The sequence below is a fragment of the Xenopus tropicalis genome, chromosome 8 (assembly GCF_000004195.4).
Source record: "Xenopus tropicalis strain Nigerian chromosome 8, UCB_Xtro_10.0, whole genome shotgun sequence".
Taxonomy (NCBI): domain Eukaryota; kingdom Metazoa; phylum Chordata; class Amphibia; order Anura; family Pipidae; genus Xenopus; species Xenopus tropicalis.
The window spans coordinates 36,476,638-36,498,392 of NC_030684.2; the positions used below are offsets into that span (position 1 = coordinate 36,476,638).

The window sequence follows — 21,755 nt, forward strand, 5'->3', positions numbered from 1 at the left end:
GGTCTACTAAAAATAAATGCCAAAAACCTAACTAATATCAGGCAAATACAGAAATACCCAATAATGTATCAAACCCTGTACAGGTGTGGGACTTGTTATCTATAATACTCGGGACTAGGGGGATTACCAGATAAGGGGTCTTTCCATAATTTGGATCTCTATACTTAGAGATCATCATTGAAACACTAAGGGCTCTGGCAAACGGGGAGATTAGTTACCTGCGTCAAATCTTCCTTGTCGTGGGTGACTAATCTCCCCGAAATGCCATCCCACTGGCAAAAATGTCTTGAGAGGAAACTTCCTGTGTATGCCATCCCACCGGTGATTTACATTTTCGCCGGTGGGATGGCATTTTGGGGAGATTAGTCGCCCGCAACAAAGGAGATTTGTCTCGGCTGACTAATCTCCCCATGTGCCAGAGCCCTAAGTAAAACCCAAGAGGACTGTTTGGCCTTCAGTAATTGGGATCAAGTACAATGTAGTGTTTTTATTACTACAGAGAAAAAGGAAATTATTTTTTAAAAAACGCGAATTATTTGATTATGGAAGATGGCCTTTCTGTAATTCAGAGATTTTTTTGTATATTTCTCCCATACCTGTACTGTGCATATGAACTGAATGAAAGCTTTTGGCAAATGTACAATTTTGCTATGTAATAAATGAGTCTTGGGAACTGAGGTGTTTCACTATGAAACATATTTTTATTGCAAAATAGCATAGCTTGCAAGTGCTTACATTTAAATTCTTCCAATCAGAGTCATGTTAAGCAACAAGATTCTGTTCACTAGAGTGTAAATATCTTAAGCCAAAAGTTCTTTTGTCTTGGTGGCCAGCTGTTTGTCGAGTTCAGTTGCTATGTCATCTGCCATTTGTTGTATCTAGAAAAAATAGGGGTATATGTTATTAAATATGTTATAATTGATATACAGTACAGTGCAGTAAGTTTATCAAAGAGCTTAAAAGAGCAAATCACTGAGTAAAGCATACAAATGATATACAACTAATTAAAGAATTTCACCAATTATTTAATTGGAAGAAGAAATCATTGATTCCTTTGGAGGCTTTAAAGGAGAAGAAAAAGCTAAATCACTGGGGGGGGCGGGGGTGGATTGTAATTGGTTACCTGATACCCCAGCTGGTGCTCCTGTTAGTAGAAAACTGCACGGCCCAGGGGTATAAGTAGTGCTGGGCGGTATGACCAAAAACTTATATCACGGTATTTTTCAAAATTATATCGGTGTCACGGTATTTGACGGTATTTTTTTTTTCCAATTAACATTGGTGGCCAATGCCCCTAAAAGTCAATTTGACCTTAGGCCAATGAGATTCTCTGGCTGGCCCAGTTGGTCTCTGTAGAAAGCACAGATTACTCTGAGCACAGGAGGTCAAGGCAAGAGAAGCAAACTGACAGCTAGTGGCGGTGTGAACATGGGACACTTCAGAGCAAATGTGGCACCACACAAGTTCATCTGCAGATTTATGACCAGAGAAAAAAGTGTAGCCAATGACTCGGGTAACATGACTGGGCTGTTTATTCATGTGTTCTTGACTGACTTTTATATCGGGGGAGCTTCTGCCATGATCCACGGTGGGAAACTCTTCAGGGCGGCATTTGAACAGGGGTGCGCCCGTACGCACTGACGTCACGTACGCACGGGGCGCAACCGATCTACACCGGGGTATGTAAAAAATTAATATCATTTTTTTTTTTAAACGGTATTCGGTATTTGGTGGTATACCGCCCAGCACTAGGTATAAGTGAGTGAGAGTTCCTCTTCCTTCTGAATCTTCTTTCTTCAGAATCCCGGGGCCGACGCAAGTGCAGTTGAGAAAACAGACAGCTTTTTTGTTAAAGTTGACTTTTTACTCTACTGCGCATGTACAAAGACCAGAACAAATGAAGGATGGCTCGCTTGAATATACCCCGTTCAGTGCAGATTTCTTCTAACAGGAGCACCGTCTTAGGTCAGGACCCCTAAGGCAGGCAGTAAGAACAGGGATGAGCTGCACCTAATTGTTGGTCTGGATCTCAGTGCAGAGAGCTGCAACACAGCAGTAACTGAACCGTGACATGTTTGTGCACAAAGGTAGTATTTTTGTACTTTACTATACTTAATAACAAACATATTCAAACCCTACACAAAGAAACCATTTTCCTGTAGGCTTTAGACATGATTTCACAGAAGAAAACAACTGTAGATGCAACGTAATTTGTATATAAACGATCAATCAAATGGCTACCAATAATCTTGTTATATTACCTGCTTTTCCAACAGTTTTACTATGTCTTCTGACACTCCCTCCTTGCATTTTTTTACTTCCTGTACTGCCCCTGTACGAGCCTTGCGTAGGGAGTCCTTGGCCTTGTTGGTAAGTTGTTTTGCAAGTTTTGTTAAATTTTCTCTGTGTTCCCGCGTTACCCTAAAAAATGTAAATGGTAGTTGAGGTTACCAGTAATATAGTGTTAAGGAGAGTATAAATACCAGCAATACCCTGCCCACTCAACTAGTGGGAATATTCTGGGGACTGAAGTCAAGAAAAATCTGGAGCACCAAAACTTGCCTTCCCCGATAAAAGAGCACACTGTAACTAGGCTTACAGTGCCTTAGAACTTTTATCTTCACAAGCAATTGAAGCCTGTTTGTTAAGGAAAAAAATTAAAAGCTCAGTTTTACAACTGGACAGAGAGAGCTGAATGTAGCAAATAGATCTGCTGGAAAATGCCGGGATCTTATAATCTGTATCATGCCTCTGGTGTATATCTATATCTGGATGTTTGTTTCACAATCAGCGGGAAGTCCATCCAACAGCATTCTTCATTAAATATACTTCACATTGTTAATTTGGGTTGGCAAAAGACCACCAAGTTTAACCAATCCAAAGGAACCCAAGTGCACATATATACACCTACCTACACAGACCTAGATAAACACTCACATTTATAAATTATAGTGATACCGATATTAAACTAACTGTAGGTCTTGAGATCACAATAGCCATGGATATTATGCTTATCCAAGTAATCCAAGCCGCTACTAAAGGCATTAATAGAAACTGCCATTTCAACATCCCCAGCAGGGCTTTCTACAACCTTCACAATGCTGCTGTAAATGAAAGCTCAGAACTGGGCACCCAGGCTTAGGATCATAATCTCAAAAGTAAAAGACCATAAAGAAAAGAAAATAATAATATATCCTATCTGTAAGATAGTGTGTAATATGTTGCCTCAGAAATCACCCATCCATTCAAACAATGGCCATGGGTTTTGGGGGACCTTCTAGCTCACTTAACTTTTCAGCCCCTGCAAACAAAACACAGCAGGCCAAAAGCCTGACCCTTAAGGTTTCATTATTTGACAACAGGTACAGTCGTCCCAACCACATCATGGGATGTATTTGCTTATTATATGTTTTATTAAAAATCAGGGGAGTGGTTTTGGCATAAGTGGGTACAGATGCATCTCTTGGGCCACAAGCAGCTACAGGCCTTTAAAACTTATATAACCAACCCAAACTGGAGAGATGGGGAAACATAAGTAAGGCATCGCTACACCAGGACCACAGGGACAAACATAACACGCTGCTATTGATCAATACTCAAACCTCCAACAGCAACCCGCACCTGAAGCCACAAAAAGGGGAAAACTCACCTGATCCCCTATCCCACAGACCCCGCACACAAAGGAAACTTTGCCCCAAAATGGTGGACAGAATGGAGAAGCTAACGTAGGCCCCAAACTACAGAAGGCCGTAACAACCCTGAACAGTGCAGGGTGTGAATAGGTTTCATGCTGAACCACATGAAATAAACGTACACCTTTGCACCTTTTTTATTGTATGTGATACTAGTGGGAAGGTACTAGATATATCCACTTGTACCCCACACTTCTTTTTGTTTTGGCACAAGATTTACGAAGGACAGGTCATGTCAGACAAATATGATTGCTTTTTATGATGAGATTAGTAAGAAGCTGGACAGTGGGGGAGTTAATGTGATCTATTTGGATTTTGCCAAAGCGTTTTGTAACGTGCCCCACAACTGCTTTCTAAACTAAGGTCTGTTGGTCTTAGTGAAGTTGTTTGCACATGGATAGGAAACTGGCTAAAGGATCGGGTACAGGAAGTGGTTGCTAATGGTACATTCTCTGCTTGGAGAAAGGTTGGGGTCCCTAAGGGTTCTCTTTTGGGTCAACTTTTATTTAACTTGTTCATTAATGATTTAGGGTATTATAAGTAATGGGTCAGTGTTTGCAGATGACACACAACTCTTCAGCCAAATTAATTCTATCCAGGATGTGGCATATTTGTAGCAGGATCTTGACAAACTGGCAATCTGGGCGGTTAAATGGCAGATGAGATGTAAAAATATGCAGCCACTTATACCCATAATGGGACTGCACTAGGCAAATCCATTATGGAGAAGGAGTCCTTGTAGATAACAAACTTGGCTTTAGCAAGCAATGCCAGGCAGCAGTGGCAAGGGCAAACAAGGTCTTGAGCTGTATTAAAAGGGGAATTAAATTTGCAGGAGGGGGTTGTTCTCCCACTTTACAGAGCACTGGTAAGGCCCCATCTAGAATATGCCGAGCAGTTTTGATCTCCAGTGCTCAAAGTGGATATTATTGAGATAGAGAAGGTCCAGAGAAGGGGAACTAAGCTGGTAAAGAGTTTGGAAAGTCTCAGTTATGTAGACAGACTGGGCAAGTTGGAAGGAGAGGGAATTAAGGGGTGATCTACTAACTATGTATAAATATATAAGGGGATTATATAATAATCTCTCAAATGCTTTATTTACCAGTAGATCCTTCCAGCAGACACAAGGGCATACATCTAAATATTCGAAAAGGGTTTTTTACAGTGAGAGCTTGTGGAATTCTCTCCTTGAATCAGCCGTACTGGCTGATACATAAGATAGCTTTAAGAAGAGGTTGGATGGTTTTTAGCAAATAACAGTGTTAGGGAACAAAGCTCATAGTACAAATTGATCCAAAGACTTCTTGGAGTCAGGAAGAAATTCCTCCCCCCCCCCCCCCCCGAGACAAATTAGAGAGGCTTCAGATGGGGTTTTTTTGCTTTCTTCTGGATCGAGTAGCAGTTAGGCAGGTTATATATAGGCATTAAGGTTGAACCTGATGGATGTGTGTCTTTTTTTAGACACTAACTAAGACCTAACCTACTATGGTACTATAGTTTTAGGCAGTGTTTAAATACTTACTGAGGAACTGGAACTCTAATAATTGTTCCATCAAGTTCTGGATTTAAGTTCATTTGGCTATCTCTTAATGCATTCACAGCTGCTGTTGCACTCTAGAATAATAGAACATGGAGAAGTTTAATTAGTTTTGTAATAAAGGTAACCTTTTAAAATAACCAACACCGACCCTCCCAAAAATGATTTATTTGCTTTGGCTTGCCAAGAAGCCTATTAGCCTATCAAAAAACATTTATTTTCCAGCAAGATTATGTTTCAATTGTTCTTTAGGTTGTAAATTCCTGGACATAGGGTCCTCTTGTCCTGCTGTTTTTATTCTGTAAACCTTGTTAATTATATTATTATATCTGTTTATGTAAAAATCTGCATAGCTTGTGTTAAATAAAAACAAATGAGTGTTTGGGACAAATTGCACTTAGTCTTCTACATAAGCCCAAGTGACTTTAAATAACAGTTCCTTTAACTATCAATATTCCATCCCCCATTAATATAGCAGTCTTAAAATCTGTTTCTGACACTTTTATCAGCTATGGCATCCCATACAACATGCCATACATAGCAGCTTTTATATTTTTATTAATAGTACTAGTAAAATTGGATACATATTACCTCTGGAAAACTAGCCATGTTAATTATAAAAAGCTGAGGGGACTTCAGGGAGATTTGTCCAAGCTGGTTTAATGGAAATTTGCCATCTTTTGTGGTTACTGTAATGTGATCAAATGCACCTAAGGAAAAGAAGACATAAAAGAATAACATCAAGGCTGGTAAATAGAAGCAGGTAAAATCAGAAAAAAAAAAAAAAACAGAATATGTGAGTTGCCAATATACTGCACACTGAAGCAGGACTGTGGGTTATGGCAAATGCCAGAGGGGCTGCTGTAAGATGCCATAGAAAGTCACTATTTAGTGGGCTGGTAGGGGGCCGGCCAGGGTCTATTTTGAATGCCAGTCCAGACCTGCACTGAAGTAAGTAGTAAAGAAGTTGCTATTTTTAGACACTACAAAATGTTGATAAGGGAAACCTAAATAAGCAATATGCAGTTTTAGTAACTGCAGGTATTAAAGGTTATTGCAGGATAAATTGATACCTGCTGTTGTTGTGCAATAACCCATCCATTTTTTAATTAGAGATGTTTTAAGTCAGTGCTATGTGCTCTATGCTCTTGATTAGGAGTCAGGCCATAAAGACAATAGTCCCCCAAGTTCCACCCCTCTATGGGTGAAGACGCACGGAGCTACTAGTAGCAGCTACTTGTCACAGCTTCAAAAACAGACAATGCTGATCATTTACTCGATCATTTATGTCTAATTACCTGTATTGTCTATAGCAATATGCAGACACGGACCCTGCTTGAGCATGCGCAGTTGGGACTGATTCCCGGCTATCCCCAACGGCGCATGCTCAAGCACGGTCCGTATCAGCAGAGAGACCCAAAGCATTTTCTAATGAACGGAAAATGGTGCCCAGGTACACTGTTGCACTGCTCTGCTTTTTTAGCTAGGGTTTTTCTATAGGGCCACTTTTCAAAGTTATAGACTATGTGAGAAGGGAGAGGTGGGGTGGATGCAGGACAATTAAGGGGGCATTTGTACCTGGGGGTGGGGTTAGTTCTCTTTTAAGGGTGGAGTTTTGCACTATGTAAGAGGGGTAGAAAGTAGTAATGGTTAGGGTCAGGAAAAACTCACCCCCCTCCCAACCCTATCCCACAAAACCTTAACTCGCACCTGATCCTAACCCACAAAATATTGCCATTGTAGGACCAGCATCCAACCTGTACCCATGTCTTTCCACTCTGTAGGCTACTTCTGCATGCACCTTAGGTTCCATGGCAGGGAAAATTCGGCAGCAGAGGAAGATGGTCGCCCAAATATTCACCCTAATTTGCTGAGAGTGAACACCATGGGTCAACCTGCACATCAGTAGTTAGCAGGATGTGTTGTTGTTTCTGAGGAAGCGACAAGTTGACAGAAACACACCAGATATTTTTGCACTGCTTTTGTGTTGCCATGATTTATCAACACTTCACAAAAGCACCAGAGGTCACCCCTTTAGATTAGAGGAACGGAGCTTCCATTTGAAGCAGCGTAGGTGGTTTTTCACGGTGAGGGCAGTGAGACTGTGGAATGCCCTTCCTAGAGATGTCTAACCCAGACATGCCTAACCCAGTGAGGCCAAAAAGGTTCGGCCATTGAGGTCAAGCTGTCACAAGACAGGAAAGCAAACGATATGGTACTGGTAATGGGGAGATTTTAAAGTTGTATGTTCTTTTCTTGGCCTCTGTATCTGTTAGTACAGACCTTCTGGGAAACGTTAAATTCATGGGGGTTATTTCTCAAAATGTTTTTTTTTTTTCTTTCTACAAATTAAAAAAATTGCCATACATTTTTAGGCAGGACAGCTGTGTTTTCTAAGCACACTGTCACACACAAAAAACTCAAATCATGAAAAGAAAAGAATACCAACGTTGATAAATAACCCCCTATATGTTGCTATCGTGTGAATGCTAAAAACTGCACTCCACAGCATACATACTTGAATTAATGGTACTTGAGGAGGGAAATAGATGCATTAAATTCTTATTTTGCTATGATCCTGTTGAAGTATGTATCTCACAAACTGATTATTTAAAGAAGGCCTTCTGTGAAAATGAACAATAACATCTTTAATTCCGGATACATTTTTTATTTTTTTCTAATATCTGTACTGGTAATAAATTAAATTAAAGTTTCAATGCAAGGTGTGTGAGCCATCATAAACTGTAAATATTTACTATATTCTAACCTGAAAAATGGTCTGTTTACAGGTACATGATGAACAGTTTTGTCACTGCACAGTTCTAGAATAATTCATATATGTGGGAAATGACTCACTAACCTGGGGAAGTTCGAATACTTAAGTTTTTAGTAAAATCCTCTTTAAGATTCTCCAGTATGCTTTTCATTTCTTGTTTCACGTCTTCCAGGTTAATAATGTCTTCAACAAGGGCAGCATTTAGATTTACTCTTGCTTGAACTTGTCCTTTACTTTTGGCTACATTTAAACACAGTAATGGGACTAGTTATTTCTCTGTATAGCATAAGGTTCCCATTTAACAAAAATGCTAAATATTTATCCCTTCAGTTGCTGAGGACAACAACATACCTTTACTTTTCTTAGTAGCAAGGTGCCTACTTATAAAGGCTATAGAATGTTCTTGCGATTTTACTGCTAAAGCACTTCTCTGCGGTCCCAATGATGTTGCTGTTCGGAAATGGAGTGCCACAGGCTGCAGTCTACACAAGCACCTTAGAGCCATGCCTTGTTCTGGAAATAAATGCATAAAATTGTCATAAAGAAACATGAAAGTGTGGAAAAAACTGAATTAATAAGATGATTGTGGGTCTTGGCCAGCTGGCTATTGTTGTATAAATATTTTGAACTTGCAGTCCCAGCATTGATTGATTAATATAAAAGCAAATGCAGAGTGGCAATTGTTTACTTTATATGTTTTATGTTGCACAATATGATGCCAGCTTGCATTACACAGAGTATATGTTTTTCATGCACCTGCATTTGCTCTCACTGCATTCCAACAAAGTTGCACACTATCAGTCTCTATCCACCATGGACTATATTGCAGTTTGCCATAAAAAAATTAAAATGTACTTCTTAAAAATACATTTGTGTTTCTCCTTCTCAGATGTCCTAGTAGCACTTCAGAAGTTTCTAATGCAACTGACATTCTTGTGCAGTCGAAGTAAGCCATGTACATTGGCCTTAAGTGGTTCTTAGCCATCTAAGATATGATTGCTCAAAAGTGCTGTATTGTGCCACAGCTTCTAACCACGTTCCTTGCTCCACTTTGTCTGAATTTCATCAGAGAGTGTGTTTCAATAGAGCAGATATGTTGGGGTTTGAGTGTTAATTACCAATAGCAGGTGAAGGGCCTTTTACTGGGCAAGGAAGGATTTAATTTGGGGTAACCGCTGAAAAATACTTGTTGACATAAACCCTTAGGTTCTGCAATGATCTGCCCATCAGAAGTGGGGGCAGAAATCGAATCCATTTTTAAAATGGCCATTTAAAAGAGATGTCCACCTTTTGCAAAGTGGGTACTGCTTACAGTACACATAAAGACGCAGAGATTGGCAGCAGTTAGAAATTATCACAAAGATAAGGCTTAAAGGAACAGTTCAGTGTAGCCAGAACACTACTTCCTCCTTAGCAGCTCTCTAACCTGTAACCAATCAATGACTTGAGGACATAACTATTTGCTTTTCCATCTGACCTGTGTGCTCAGGATCAAAAACAAACTAAGTGAACAGGTATGTCCCATGTGGCCACCCTCAAGTCACTAACCAAGAGATTAGAGAGCTGACAGGAGGAAGTTCTGGCTATTATGTTAGACACCCACCCATTTCAGCCTTTATAGATTACATGTTTGGCTAACTATATTAGAAATATTTTTTATTTTGCACAGCCTATCTATTTACCCAGTTTCGTTTTTACACTGAACTGTTCATGTGCTGGTTGTCATTATTCACTTATCCTAATGGTTGACAATATAATTAGCACTATGCAAATATAATGCACTAGCCTCACTAATGACTTCTACCTGCTGCCAATTTCTGCATTTATAGGAGTCCAAAAGGGAGTCAGTGACCCAACACAATAATACAGCTTTACCAATACATTTTTGGTAGTGTATTGTCAACGATAACATTGCTTTTTATTTAGAAAGCCCTACCACATGTGGAAATCATTTCTGTGAGCCCCAAACAATTCTTTCATTTGCAAGTTGTATTACAACTCCATGATGATATTACCACACAACTAATACATCATCATGAGTTGTATAAACCTCAGGCTTCAGAAAAGACACAATAATATACCAATAATACCCAACCAAATAAGCGTTTTAATAGATGATATAATTCCCGTCCCACCTTCGCCTTTGGTATGCTTGTCTGCCTTCCTTACGTCATGAAAATGCGCCGCCCCTGAGTGCGGTCCCGTTGCAGTGACGTAAGCAAGTGGAAAGATTTGCTTTGGAAGCTGAACCTTTGCGGCGATATCTGGGAGAGAGGAGGCTAGCGAGAGCTGTATGACATTGTAGAGCTCTATTCGTTTTGTAGCAGGTATTTATTTTTTTCTTAAACTGTGTTTTCGTTCGTGTGGTGAATGTTGGGTATTGGGGAAATGACACCCTGTTTGTTCCCAGCTGAAATTCCGTCTGTCGTGTATGGCCTATAACTGCAATCTTTTGCAGCCTTATCTTCCCTTACTACCAGTGTAATGCCGTTGGGTAAAGTGTAAATATGTAGCTTTGCAATAAGAACAAAAGCCTCAGGTTTTCTTTTTAGGTTTAGGACCTGTTAAACAGAATGCTCAGGACCAAGGGTATTCTGGATAAGGGGTCTTTCTGTAGTTGGGATCTCCATACCTTAAGTCTACTAAAAAATGAATAAAACATTAATTAAACCCAATAGAATAGTTTTGCCTCCAATAAGGAATAATTATATCTTAGTGTCCCCATACACCTTAAGAAGCAAGCGGATCTTCTCCCGATATCCCCCACCTACGGGTGGGCGATATATGGGAGAATCCAGGCTAATTCGATTGTTTGGCCCTGGGGCCAAACGATTGAATTATAACGACGGGTATAGGCAAAGTTTGTCCGGGGACCGCATCAACGAGCCGATGTGATCCCCGATCCGACTAGATTTTTTAACCTGCCGATCGATATCTGGCCAATTTCAGGCCAGAGATTGGTCGGGCAGTCTCGTTGGTAGCGGTCTAAGGGATCAAGTACAAGGTACTGTTTTATTATTACAGAGATAAAGAAAATCAGTTTTAAAATTATTTGATTAACATGGAGTCTATGGGAGATGGCCTTTCCATAATTGTGAGCTTTCTGGATAACTGGTTTCCGGATAAGGGATCCCATACCTGTACTAGTTAGTGAATGAGTTATCTCATTACTTCTCTCATAGGAATAGGATTACTCTGAGGTACTGACTCTAAACATGGCAGCAACAGGACGGGAAGCTTTGTGCATTGTAGTAGACTCAAACATGGCAGCTATACAGGGTCAGAAAATGGCCACCTATGGGTGGGCGATATTGGGAGAATCCAGGCTAATTCGTTTGGCCCTGGGGCCAAACGATCGAATTATAACGACGGGTATAGGCAAAGTTGAGTCGATGCGGTCCCCGATCCGACTAGATTTTTTAACCTGTCGATCGATATCTGCCCGATTTCAGGCCAGAGATTGGTCAGGCAGTCCCTTGGTAGTGCCATACACGGGCCGATTAGCTGCCGAATCAGTCTAACGGATCAAGTACAAGGTACTGTTTTATTATTACAGAGATAAAGAAAATCAGTTTTAAAATTATTTGATTAACATGGAGTCTATGGGAGATGGCCTTTCCATAATTGGGAGCTTTCTGGATAACGCGTTTCCGGATAAGGGATCCCATACCTGTACTAGTGAATGAGCTATCTCATTACTTCTCTCATAGGAATAGGATTACTCTGAGGTACTGACTCTAAACATGGCAGCAACAGGACGGGAAGCTTTGTAGCTTTGTGCAATGTAGTAGACTCAAACATGGCAGCTATACAGGGTCAGAAAATGGCTATACATTGTATTTACCTTTGGTACACATATATAGTAACTTACAAAAATGACAGGAATTTGTTGGCTCAGAGAATTCCACATAACTGGCCAAAACACGAGACAAAAATGTAATATTAGACACCTTTGCCTCCTAACAGGCAAACTATAAGCTTTATTGGCAGGTAACTATACAAGTGTGCAGACATTAGTACATTTGAGAGAGGCTTAAATTGTCATCATGTACCATGTGTATAGTTTGATCAGTGACTCCCACAATTCAGTTTTCTACCATGTATGTGATTGGTGCCATTGTAAGGCACATAACCTCCTTTCCCTTTGATAACAGCTACTCCCTGCATATAAATTCTTTTCCTCACATTTCCCTTATGCCACCCTGCACAAAGCATCTTTGCCTTATATATGCCTTCCCTGCTGTGCACTTCTCTTACCTTTGAACATCAACTCCTTCCTGCACACAACACTGGTAATTTAACAATTCAAGTGCTTTTAAATGTTATCGCCTTTCTGTTTTTTGGATGTGAGACTGAAGGGGACAGAATATGGCAAGCACACAGGCAGCATAGGAAAGGCAGAGTATGGCGCACACACGGGCAGCATAGGGCAGGCAGAGTATGGCACGCAGGCAGATTATGGCGCACACAGGCAGCATAGAGCAGGCAGAGTATGGCACACACAGGCAGCATAGAGCAGGCAGAGTATGGCACGCACACAGGCAGCATAGGGCAGGCAGATTATGCCGCACACGGGAAGCATAGGGCAGGCAGATTATGCCGCACACGGGAAGCATAGGGCAGGCAGATTATGGCGCACACAGGCAGCATAGGGCAGGCAGATTATGGCGCACGCAGGCAGCATAGGGCAGACAGATTATGGCGCACGCAGGCAGAGTATGGCACACACAGGCAGCATAGCGCAGGCAGAGTATGGCGCGCACACAGGCTGCATAAGGCAGGCATACTATGGCACACACAGGCAGCATAGTTCAAGTTTCAAGTTTATGTAATGAAATTTTTTTGACCCGTGTTACATAGACAAAAAAAAATACAAATATTAAATATAATAAAAGTGTGCAATAAAGGTACAAGTATTTATTTGCATAGGGCAGGCAGACTATGACACACATGGGAAGCATAGGGCAGACAGAGTATGGCACACACAGGCAGTGTAGGGCTGGCACAGGCAAAGTAGGGCAGGAGACAGGGGAAACCTATACAGGTCTTACAGGTGTGAACAATGCGGGATCTAACAGGTGAGAGCAACACAGGAACTTGAAAGTGTAAATTATTCAGGGGCTTAAGGGTGTGAACAATGCAGGGCTTACAGCTTGAATCTTAGGTTTGAATAATACAAGGACCAGTTGATCTCAGTACTGATAACATTTAAAGTTTACACAAAGGTAAGTAGTCACAGCAGCCAGACAGATGGGGGTCACACAGGGAATGGTTGCAGGCCACCAGTTGGACAGCTCTGCCGTTAACCATTTTCTCCTTATTTTTCCCAAAGCTGTATGAATGTATAGATTCATAGGTGTATTTTTTGTAATAGACTCTTAAAGTATAACATACCAATGTGTTTATGTTGATACTTCCTAAATGATTTGTTTCACTTTACGTTTCAGAGCTGTTTGTCAATGGAAGACAACCCTAAGATGTTGCCTCTTGAAAATGCAGCAATTCTGTCTGAGGGCTCTCTACAAGATGGTCATCGCTTGTGGATTGGCAATGTGGATCCTAAAATAACAGAGTACGTCTTTCTTTTGTGTCCAGTTCATTTGTCATTTACCATTACTTTTGTAACAATTGTTATTTTCAAAATGCTTCCCTGTGATGAAAATATAAGGAGCAGGGATATTATTAACTTTCTTAATAGATTTTACATATGTTTAACATATTTTCCTTTGAACAGGTATCACCTTTTAAAACTGCTTCAAAAATTTGGAAAAGTAAAGCAATTTGATTTTCTGTTCCACAAATCCGGACCATTAGAAGGACAGCCCAGAGGATACTGTTTTGTAAACTTTGAGACAAAAGCAGTAAGTAAAGGAATTTGTATCCATTTCTGTGATGGTGATTATTTTTGCTACGACGCTCATTATGTTATGGTGATTGTTTCTTTAAATTTTATATTTTCTTCTGTGCAGGAAGCAGAGAGAGCAATTCATTGTCTCAATGGGAAAATGGCCCTTTCCAAGAAACTTGTGGTAAGATGGGCCCATGCACAAATTAAGGTAAATGATGCAAAATCTAAAAAGTAGCTCGTGTTCATGTGGACTGCTTTATCACACTTTGCTGCATAATCCTCAATCAGCACTTTTACTAGAGGCCCATCAACTGTTATAAATGTAAAACAACTTCACAAATAGATTAGGTTGTCATTATAGTAGATTCCAGTTATCCAGGCATTGACTTGAGTAATGTGGTAGCCAGGTTAAAATAAAATAATATTAAAAAAAAAATAAATGCTAAAAGGCAGTTTTTGTCTGGGGTAAATTAGGAACCAACTAGGATAGTTGCTCTGATCACTGATGCTCATTACCGATACTACATTTATCTCTAGCACTAGTATGGATGACTGATTTACTCTGATTGTGCTTGTATGAGTCAGGAAGTACTGAGTAGCTTGATTTCATAAAAGGGGGGGACTTCCAGTTTTCTGTGCACAAAACAGGGTGTGCACAAGGAAATGGTTTACTGTTAAGGAAAACTTGACTATGCTTCAGTGCTCAGACCTAAACCCCATCTATAACCTTTAAGATAAATTTCAACAGAGACTGTTATGACTTGACATCACTGATGTTTTTGTGTCTGAATAGGAGAAAATAACTGCAGCTGTGTTCCAAAGTCTAGATAAAGCCTTCAGGAAGGTTGGAGGCTGTTCCTAGTACAAAACTGACTAAGGGCTGTTCTGTTTCCCTCTTGGATTTAGGAAGGGGATTTTGGCTGCTATAACAACCTCTACTATCATAGGAAGGTTTTTCCTAGATGTTTGTTGATTGCTGGTGGTATTTAATTCTCACAAGACCATAAGTAAGGTTGGCCATTGACCCAGGGTTTATAACTTGTATTACTGGTATGTTAAAATGACATAAAGGGACATATTTATTAACATTGGAGACTAACCGTTAATCACTGGTGATGTTGTCTATAGCAACCAATCAACAATTATGGGCTTATTTATCAATTTTCTAGTTCACAAATACGAGTTTTTCTAAATCGAATAAACTCACAAATCGAATGGGCGCTTATTTATAAAAGGAAACCTATACCCCCAAACATATATTACATAAACAAGCTCTTGTGTAAAAGCCTGCTTCATCTAAATAAGCCATTTTCATGAAAATATACTTTTTTAGTAGTATGTGCTATTGGGTACTCCTAAATGGAAATGTTTTAGAATTAAGGGCCTCCCCCTGGGATCATAGGATTCACAGTACTCACAAACAATCCAAGCCACACATACATGTTGGCCCCATCAGCCAATTAATGGACATTAATAAGGAAAATTTGTTTGATAAAAAAAAACTCAAAATCTAGAATTTTTTTTAATTTATGAGCTCGAAAAATTTGAGTTTGAGAATATGGCTTGACTTTGCCTATGACAACTCCCATTGACTTTAGAAACTCACAAGCTTTTCCATGGCAAATTTTTACTTTTCCGGGTTTTTTGCACTTAATAAATGCCAGGCATTTGAGTTTTTGAACTATAACTCAAATTCAAGTTTTTTAAGTGCTAAAAGTGCAGAAAAAAATCAATCAACCTTAGATTTGAATGGCCACCTACAATTTAACAAAAGTAAAGATCTGTTTGGTTGCTATGGGCAACATTACCGGGGAAGTTTGTCTTCAATGTTAATAAACATGCCCCAAAATGTATGCAGTACATTATCTGATGTACATTAATAGATAAGCATTCAGTGTAATTTGTTGCTTGATTTATTTCACACTTATCCTTATTTAGTCTTTTTTTTTTTCTTTAATCCTCTTTTTAGAGATATGATAACTATAAAAGTGAAAAGGTTTTACCAATCAGTCTTGAGCCATCTTCAAGCACAGAACCAACTCAATCTACCCTAAGGTGAGTGTAATGCTTCTGCCTCTTGTAACATTTTTAAGGTTTTCTCAAATGAAAACAACATTCATCTTTCCCTAAAATTGCAGCGGTTATGTTCAAGTAGTCTCTCCTTGGTAATGTGAGTAATTGTTTAGCCAAGATTTCTTTTTTTAATGACTCTGATGTATTGAATTTATCACAACATTTATCTAAAGGTTATTTCTGTTACTGAAGTTGCTGAACAGTAGGCTAAATCAAAATTATTTGTAGTATCACCAGGTTAGAACATGGTTAGACCCTGAGATTTTAAGTGAAAAGGTTAAAAAGCCTTTGCATATCCTTTTTTCTTATAAACCGTATACAACCTGACTCCTTGCACATTTTTAATGAATGTCTACATCTCCATCCAGCTTCTAAAATTTGATTGGCTAGTTTCTTTAGTTCGTTGACTTTGTTGGTAAAGCTGCCAATGCCAATATAAGCAACATTACTTTTTCTATGAGCAAACTGAACATAATGGTAAAGGTATGGGACCTGTTATCCAGAATGCTTGGGACCTGGGGTTTTCCGGATAAGGGATCTTTCCGTAATTTGGATCTCCATGACTTAAGTCTGCGAAAAATAATTTAAATATTGCATAAACCCAATAGGCTTGTTTTGCCTCCAATAAAGATTAATTATATCTTAGTTGGGATCAAGTACAGGTACTGTTTTATTATTACAGAGAAAAAGGAAATAATTTTTAAAAATTAGAATTATTTGCTTATAATGGAGTCTATGGGAGATGGCCTTTCCGTGATTCAGAAGTTTTCACATAAGGGATACCTGTATATGAATTAGGCAGAGCTAAATGGCACAGGTGTATATAACTAACTTTAAAGGGAAACGAAAGGTAAAGTCACTTGGGGGTGCCAAAATGTTAGGCACCCCCAAGTGACTTTAACCGCTTACCTCGTACCCCGGGCTGGTGCCCCTGTTGGGAGAAAACAGCACCAGCCCGGGGCACCTGGAGCGGATCGCTTCCTTCTTCCTGGCTTCCTTTTCCGGAATGCCAGCGGTGGGCGCATGCGCAGTAGAGTGAAAAGCCGACTTTAATGTTTAAGTTCGGCTTTTCACTCTACTGCGCATGCGCGCGCAGCGAAACAGAAGGAAGGAAGCGCCGGCAGCTACCCCGGGCTGGTGCTGTTCCCTCCTCACAGGGGCACCAGCCCGGGGTAAAAGGTAGGTGGTCAAAGTCACTTGGGGGTGCCTAACATTTTGGCACCCCCAAGTGACTTTGGCTTTCTTTTTCCTTTAAAAGCTACTACAGGCATAGTATACATTATCCAGAAAGCTGTAAATTATGGGAAGGCCATCTCCCATTTTTAAAAATCCAATTTTAAAAATGATTTGCTTTTCCTCTGCAATAATAAAACAGTACCTTGTACTTGATCCCTAATAAGATATAATTAATCCTTATGAGAGGCATAACAAGTCAGTTGGGTTGAATTGATTTATAAGCTGACTTAGGGTGGTTTAGCTTTAAGTTAACTTTTAGTATGTTCTGGAATGTCCAATTGTTGCAACTTTACAATTGGTCATCATTATTTATTTTTTATAGCTTATAAATTATAAGTTTTCCTCCTCCATCTTTCCAGCTGGGGGTCACTGACCCCAGCAGCTTTGTGAGGCTACAATTTTATTGTTATTGTTACTTTTTATTCCTTATCTTTATATTCAGTCCCTCTCCTATTCATATTCTTTGCTAAGATAAACAAGACCCAAACAGATAGCTATTGAAATACCAAACTGCAGAGCTGCTAAACAAAAAGTGAGAGAACTGAAAAACAAAAAAAGATGAAAATCCATTGCAAATAGTCTTGGAATATCAATATCTATGACATACAAAAAGTTGATTTAAAGGTAAACAACACCTTTAAGGTAGGCTGATCTAAATTACAGAAAGACCCCTTAACCTTTGGTTCCAAGCATTCTGGATAACAGAATCCATACCCTTACCAATTTGGTAGGACTTGCTAAAATGAAAATGTTTGCATGTTTGTAAGCATAGAAAGGAATCATTTGCCTGATTATTCAGGCTACCAATCTGGAAGACGCCCCTCCACTGTGATGATGCAAAGTTCAGTAGTTGGAGGTCAGGGCACTTTTGCTTTAAGACCTACTGTGCATGTTGTCTTTGCATTGCATTCATCTTATCAGCAACCAACAGATTAATACTATACACATACTATCACATGAATCACTGCTGTCTGAAATTCTCATTACTTCCTGCTTGCAAGCTATGTATTAGCATGGTAATCAGAGGGCTGACTGAATACCACATCTATATTATCAGCCCGATTAAAGACAGCTTTATAAACGTTGTTGTGCTGTAGCACTATGCCCCAAAATAAATTATCCTGGGATCCTGATATGTGCAAAGGGCAGGCTGAACCATAAAACTAGACTACATGGTACTTAAGTGACCCGTGTATTCAGGAAAAGGAAGGGCAAATGTAGTCTACTAGCCCCAGGCAGTAGGTTTAGCCAGAAAAGACTATGCTGATTGAACACCTGTCTGTTCAACAGGAAGTTCATTTACTACTGGTGAAGGGAGAACGAACTTAAATAAAGTCCATACGGGGCAGAGACCTCCATCCTCTTGTCTCTTTGACTCTTAACTTATTGCAACTGTACCTTGTATTTATTGATATACTTTGTATTTATCTATTATTTTAATAACCCCCTGTTTGTATTAATCTATTGTACTGTACAGCACTGCGTACATAAGTAGCACTTTATAAATAAAGATATATATAAATGTGATACATAATCAAGTAGCTAGAATACAAATATTGGGTTGTTGGTGCTTAGAGAACCTATATGTCATGTAGGTTTAATTTCATAGGACTGAATGTTATATATTGCATATAACGAGGATCATGGGGGTTGAATTATATATATATATATATATAAGGAAGAGTGGAGCACACCCTACAAAGGCTCAAATGCCTTGGGTGCTGGCAAAATGAGGAAATATAAGGACAGAGAGCCGCACGCACAAGGACTTAGTGATTAGTGAAAAAATGTATTTGAAAAAATCCAACGTTTCGAGTACTGACTTGTACTCTTCTTCAGGGACAAACCACTTTGAGATATATATATAATATATGCAGGTATGGGACCTGTTATCCAGAATGCTCAGGACCTGGGGTTTTCCGGATAAGGGATCTTTCCGTAATTTGGATCTCCATAAAAATATTTAAATATTGAATAAACCCAATATGCTTGTTTTGCCTCCAATAGAAACAACAACAAGAGATCCTCTGCACTCACCCATTATCAATATATAGGACATTAAGACATTCGGTGCATTTAAGCTACTAAGAAATGCCCTCCCCTTTAAACAAAACAGGGATTGTTTGTCCATATATTGCAATATACTTCAAGCTGGCCAACTGCGTCAAAGTCATCCCTTTTGACCAGTTCCTACACTGACTTATGCGATTCATTACAAATTCTACTGCTTCAATATACATTTAGCAAAGGGACTAAGTTTTACCTGCAACTTTCTTGCTTTCAAGGTTAAAACCCCCATATGGTTGCCCTTTTATTGCCTCCACTGGGATCACCTGACTGCAGCTGGGAAGGGTGGGAGCTACAACAAGGAGCTGGCCACTGCTCCTGTATAAGCTATAGCAAAAAAAGGGAAAGTTGTGCTCAACCACTAAATTTTAAACCATTAGGCGGGGGTGCAATGAGGTTGTGACCACAAAATACATAGAAACAACAACAAGAGATCCTCTGCACTCACCCATTATCAATATATAGGACATATATGTATATATCACACATCACCAATTTAAAGATGATGTAAAATCTGGGAAAAGCACCCATTTAAAAGCATTATAAATTGGTGGGACCATAAAAATGGTGTAAAATGTGGGCAAACTTGAATATGTTGCACTTGATTGCTTTTTCTTCTTTGCATAAAAAAAAGAAATGTAATTTTAAGCCATCTTTTAATGATTTTTAAACTTACTGCCTAATTATATTAAAATCAGTTTATGTCTGGCCTTTGTTATTGCCTTCTAAGTTCACCGCACTAAAGAAAATATGTACAGAACTCGGCCCTCCACCAGCTCTCCTCCAACCCAGTTAATCCAGTTTCATTTCTTTATTCTAGTGTCAGTGCTAAGATTAAAGCCATTGAAGCTAAACTGAAAATGATGGCAGAAAATCCAGATCCATTGCTCCCCGGGCAGTCGACCTATTCCTACTTCAAGTCGAATGAAAAGAGAAAAAACGCGCCATACCCGAAATCTTCACAGAAATCCAAGAGATGATATTCTGCTACAAGCCACTACAATTTTGTCACAGGCAGCAACTGTTGCTTCAGTACTAAACAAACCTCATGCGACTCTTGCTGATTTCTAAAGACTTTGTGATAATGTGTGAAAAACACTCACGCATATTCCAATTTTATTTTTTAATTTATTTAAGATTTCAAATTTCTTGACTGTCGTTTTGTTACGCAAGTATTTGTACTTGAGTCCTCTATTCCTATACTGGAGAAAGTTTTTAAGCACATCTGGAAAGCATACATTTAGCAGGATTGAACAAATGTGGATTATGAAATGTAAGAATGCCTCAGTCAGAGATTCTATGTCAAGTTTTTGACTGCATGCTTGACATTAGTCTTCTGCTAAGAATGCATGAAACTTGGACCCATTCTCATTACCGCCATTAGCAATCTTCTCTGTTTTAAGTCTCCAGTCTCCAGTCTCCTTCCAGTTCTTCCCCAAGTACACAGATAAGCTCTGGTTAAGCCTGTTCTACTGAGAACCAGGTTGCACTGACCTCTGTGGGCACTGTAAAGAAGTTTGATGGAACTGCTGGCACGGAGAAGGAATTTACTTACGCAGGGAAAGTTTCCTAGTGGAGTTAACAGGCTCAGTGTATATGCCCAAGTGAAAGATGTTGGACTGTAGAATTGGCATATTACATTCATAAGTATATGAAGAATACAAGCAGTGCTTTCAGCCTGTAACAACCTGTTTGCTTTTTTTTAAGAAACTACAATATGTTTGCTTTTGTCTACTTGTAATATGGTGCGGCATTGTCTTGAACTACTGTTTGAGGACCAGCATTTGGGACAGTTCCAGGAGCATCCAGAACAGCAAATATGCATTCATCCCTGACCTATGGGAACCCATCTTTCAAGAGACTATAAGACTCGAGTGATAATAAAACAAAATTGTGGCAAGAAAGAACAGTGATTATTATTGCAGGGGGACTCAGAGGTGTTTATACCCTCCTGTTTTTTGATCGGATATGGGAATATTGCTGCCTATCGCTTCCGTTTGTTATTATACATGGGAAGACTTGTGACTGAGAATATGTTACTAAAATATATTTTGTTTTGTTTTAAATGTGTTTTTTATTTCTTTACACTGATTCTGCTTCATCTTCATTATGTTAAGCTTTCCCATTCTATCCACAAAGGCTCACTGTATTCCTTTTTCTCTCTTGATTTATTGTTGCTTTTTTTTTTTTTGGTGGGGGGGGGGTGTTCAGTGCAATCTTAGAATAGACAAGATAACCATCTCTTAGGGCTGTGACAGCCGCGCGACAAATCTCCCTTGTCATGGGCAACTAATCTCCCCAAAATGCTATCCCACCGGCAATTGCCTTGAGAGGAAACGTCTGTGATTTCAGCAAATTTCGGCGCCGTGTATGCCATCCCACCGGCGATTTACATTCTAGCCGGTGGGATGGCATTTCAGGGAGATTTGTTGCGCTCCGACTAATCTCCCCGTCGGTCACAGCCCTTAAGGAAAATACCCCGCCATAGACAATACTGAGAGTTGTCTCTGCTAAAACACACAGAGA

General features: G+C 39.5%; 2 protein-coding genes across 4 annotated transcripts; one reads left to right on the forward strand and one right to left on the reverse strand.

Moving 5' to 3' along the window:
* Positions 1-679: 679 nt before the first annotated feature.
* On the reverse strand, positions 680-10,170 carry mrrf (mitochondrial ribosome recycling factor). Of its 2 annotated transcripts, none has more exons than XM_031890543.1 (7): positions 8,762-8,782; positions 8,357-8,518; positions 8,090-8,245; positions 5,821-5,939; positions 5,215-5,306; positions 2,262-2,421; positions 680-878 (listed from the first exon to the last, which is right to left on the reverse strand). In XM_031890543.1, the coding sequence occupies exons 2-7, from the start codon at positions 8,508-8,510 to the stop codon at positions 801-803; spliced, it is 759 nt and encodes a 252-aa protein (XP_031746403.1). In that variant the 5' UTR covers positions 8,511-8,518; positions 8,762-8,782; the 3' UTR covers positions 680-800. The 2 variants fall into 2 exon arrangements, with proteins under 2 accessions (XP_031746403.1, NP_001072392.1); NM_001078924.1 differs by lacking the exon at positions 8,762-8,782 and adding an exon at positions 10,141-10,170 and having other exon boundaries at positions 682-878.
* Positions 10,171-10,193: 23 nt separating this feature from the next.
* On the forward strand, positions 10,194-21,295 carry rbm18 (RNA binding motif protein 18). 2 transcript variants are annotated; one of them, XM_012968288.2, is made up of 6 exons: positions 10,194-10,332; positions 13,453-13,577; positions 13,740-13,866; positions 13,975-14,061; positions 15,823-15,908; positions 20,050-21,295. In XM_012968288.2, exons 2-6 carry the CDS (start codon positions 13,465-13,467, stop codon positions 20,207-20,209), a joined length of 573 nt encoding a protein of 190 aa, XP_012823742.1. In that variant the 5' UTR covers positions 10,194-10,332; positions 13,453-13,464; the 3' UTR covers positions 20,210-21,295. The 2 variants fall into 2 exon arrangements, with proteins under 2 accessions (XP_012823742.1, NP_001011054.1); NM_001011054.1 differs by having other exon boundaries at positions 10,270-10,332; positions 13,975-14,034.
* The last annotated feature ends 460 nt before the right edge of the window (positions 21,296-21,755 follow it).

Bases quoted from the DNA above. Each gene is read 5' to 3' on its own strand.
- mrrf (XM_031890543.1), bottom strand. From the start codon at position 8,510: ATGGCTCTAAGGTGCTTGTGTAGACTGCAGCCTGTGGCACTCCATTTC. The intron at 8,246-8,356 runs GTATGTTGTTGT...GTTTAAATGTAG, and splicing joins TGCTACTAAGAAAAGTAAAG to CCAAAAGTAAAGGACAAGTT. The intron at 2,422-5,214 runs GTAAGTATTTAA...TACATTTTTTAG, and splicing joins ATTAGAGTTCCAGTTCCTCA to GGTAACGCGGGAACACAGAG.
- rbm18 (XM_012968288.2), top strand. From the start codon at position 13,465: ATGGAAGACAACCCTAAGATGTTGCCTCTTGAAAATGCAGCAATTCTG. The intron at 13,578-13,739 runs GTACGTCTTTCT...TCCTTTGAACAG, and splicing joins GTGGATCCTAAAATAACAGA to GTATCACCTTTTAAAACTGC. The intron at 13,867-13,974 runs GTAAGTAAAGGA...TCTTCTGTGCAG, and splicing joins TAAACTTTGAGACAAAAGCA to GAAGCAGAGAGAGCAATTCA.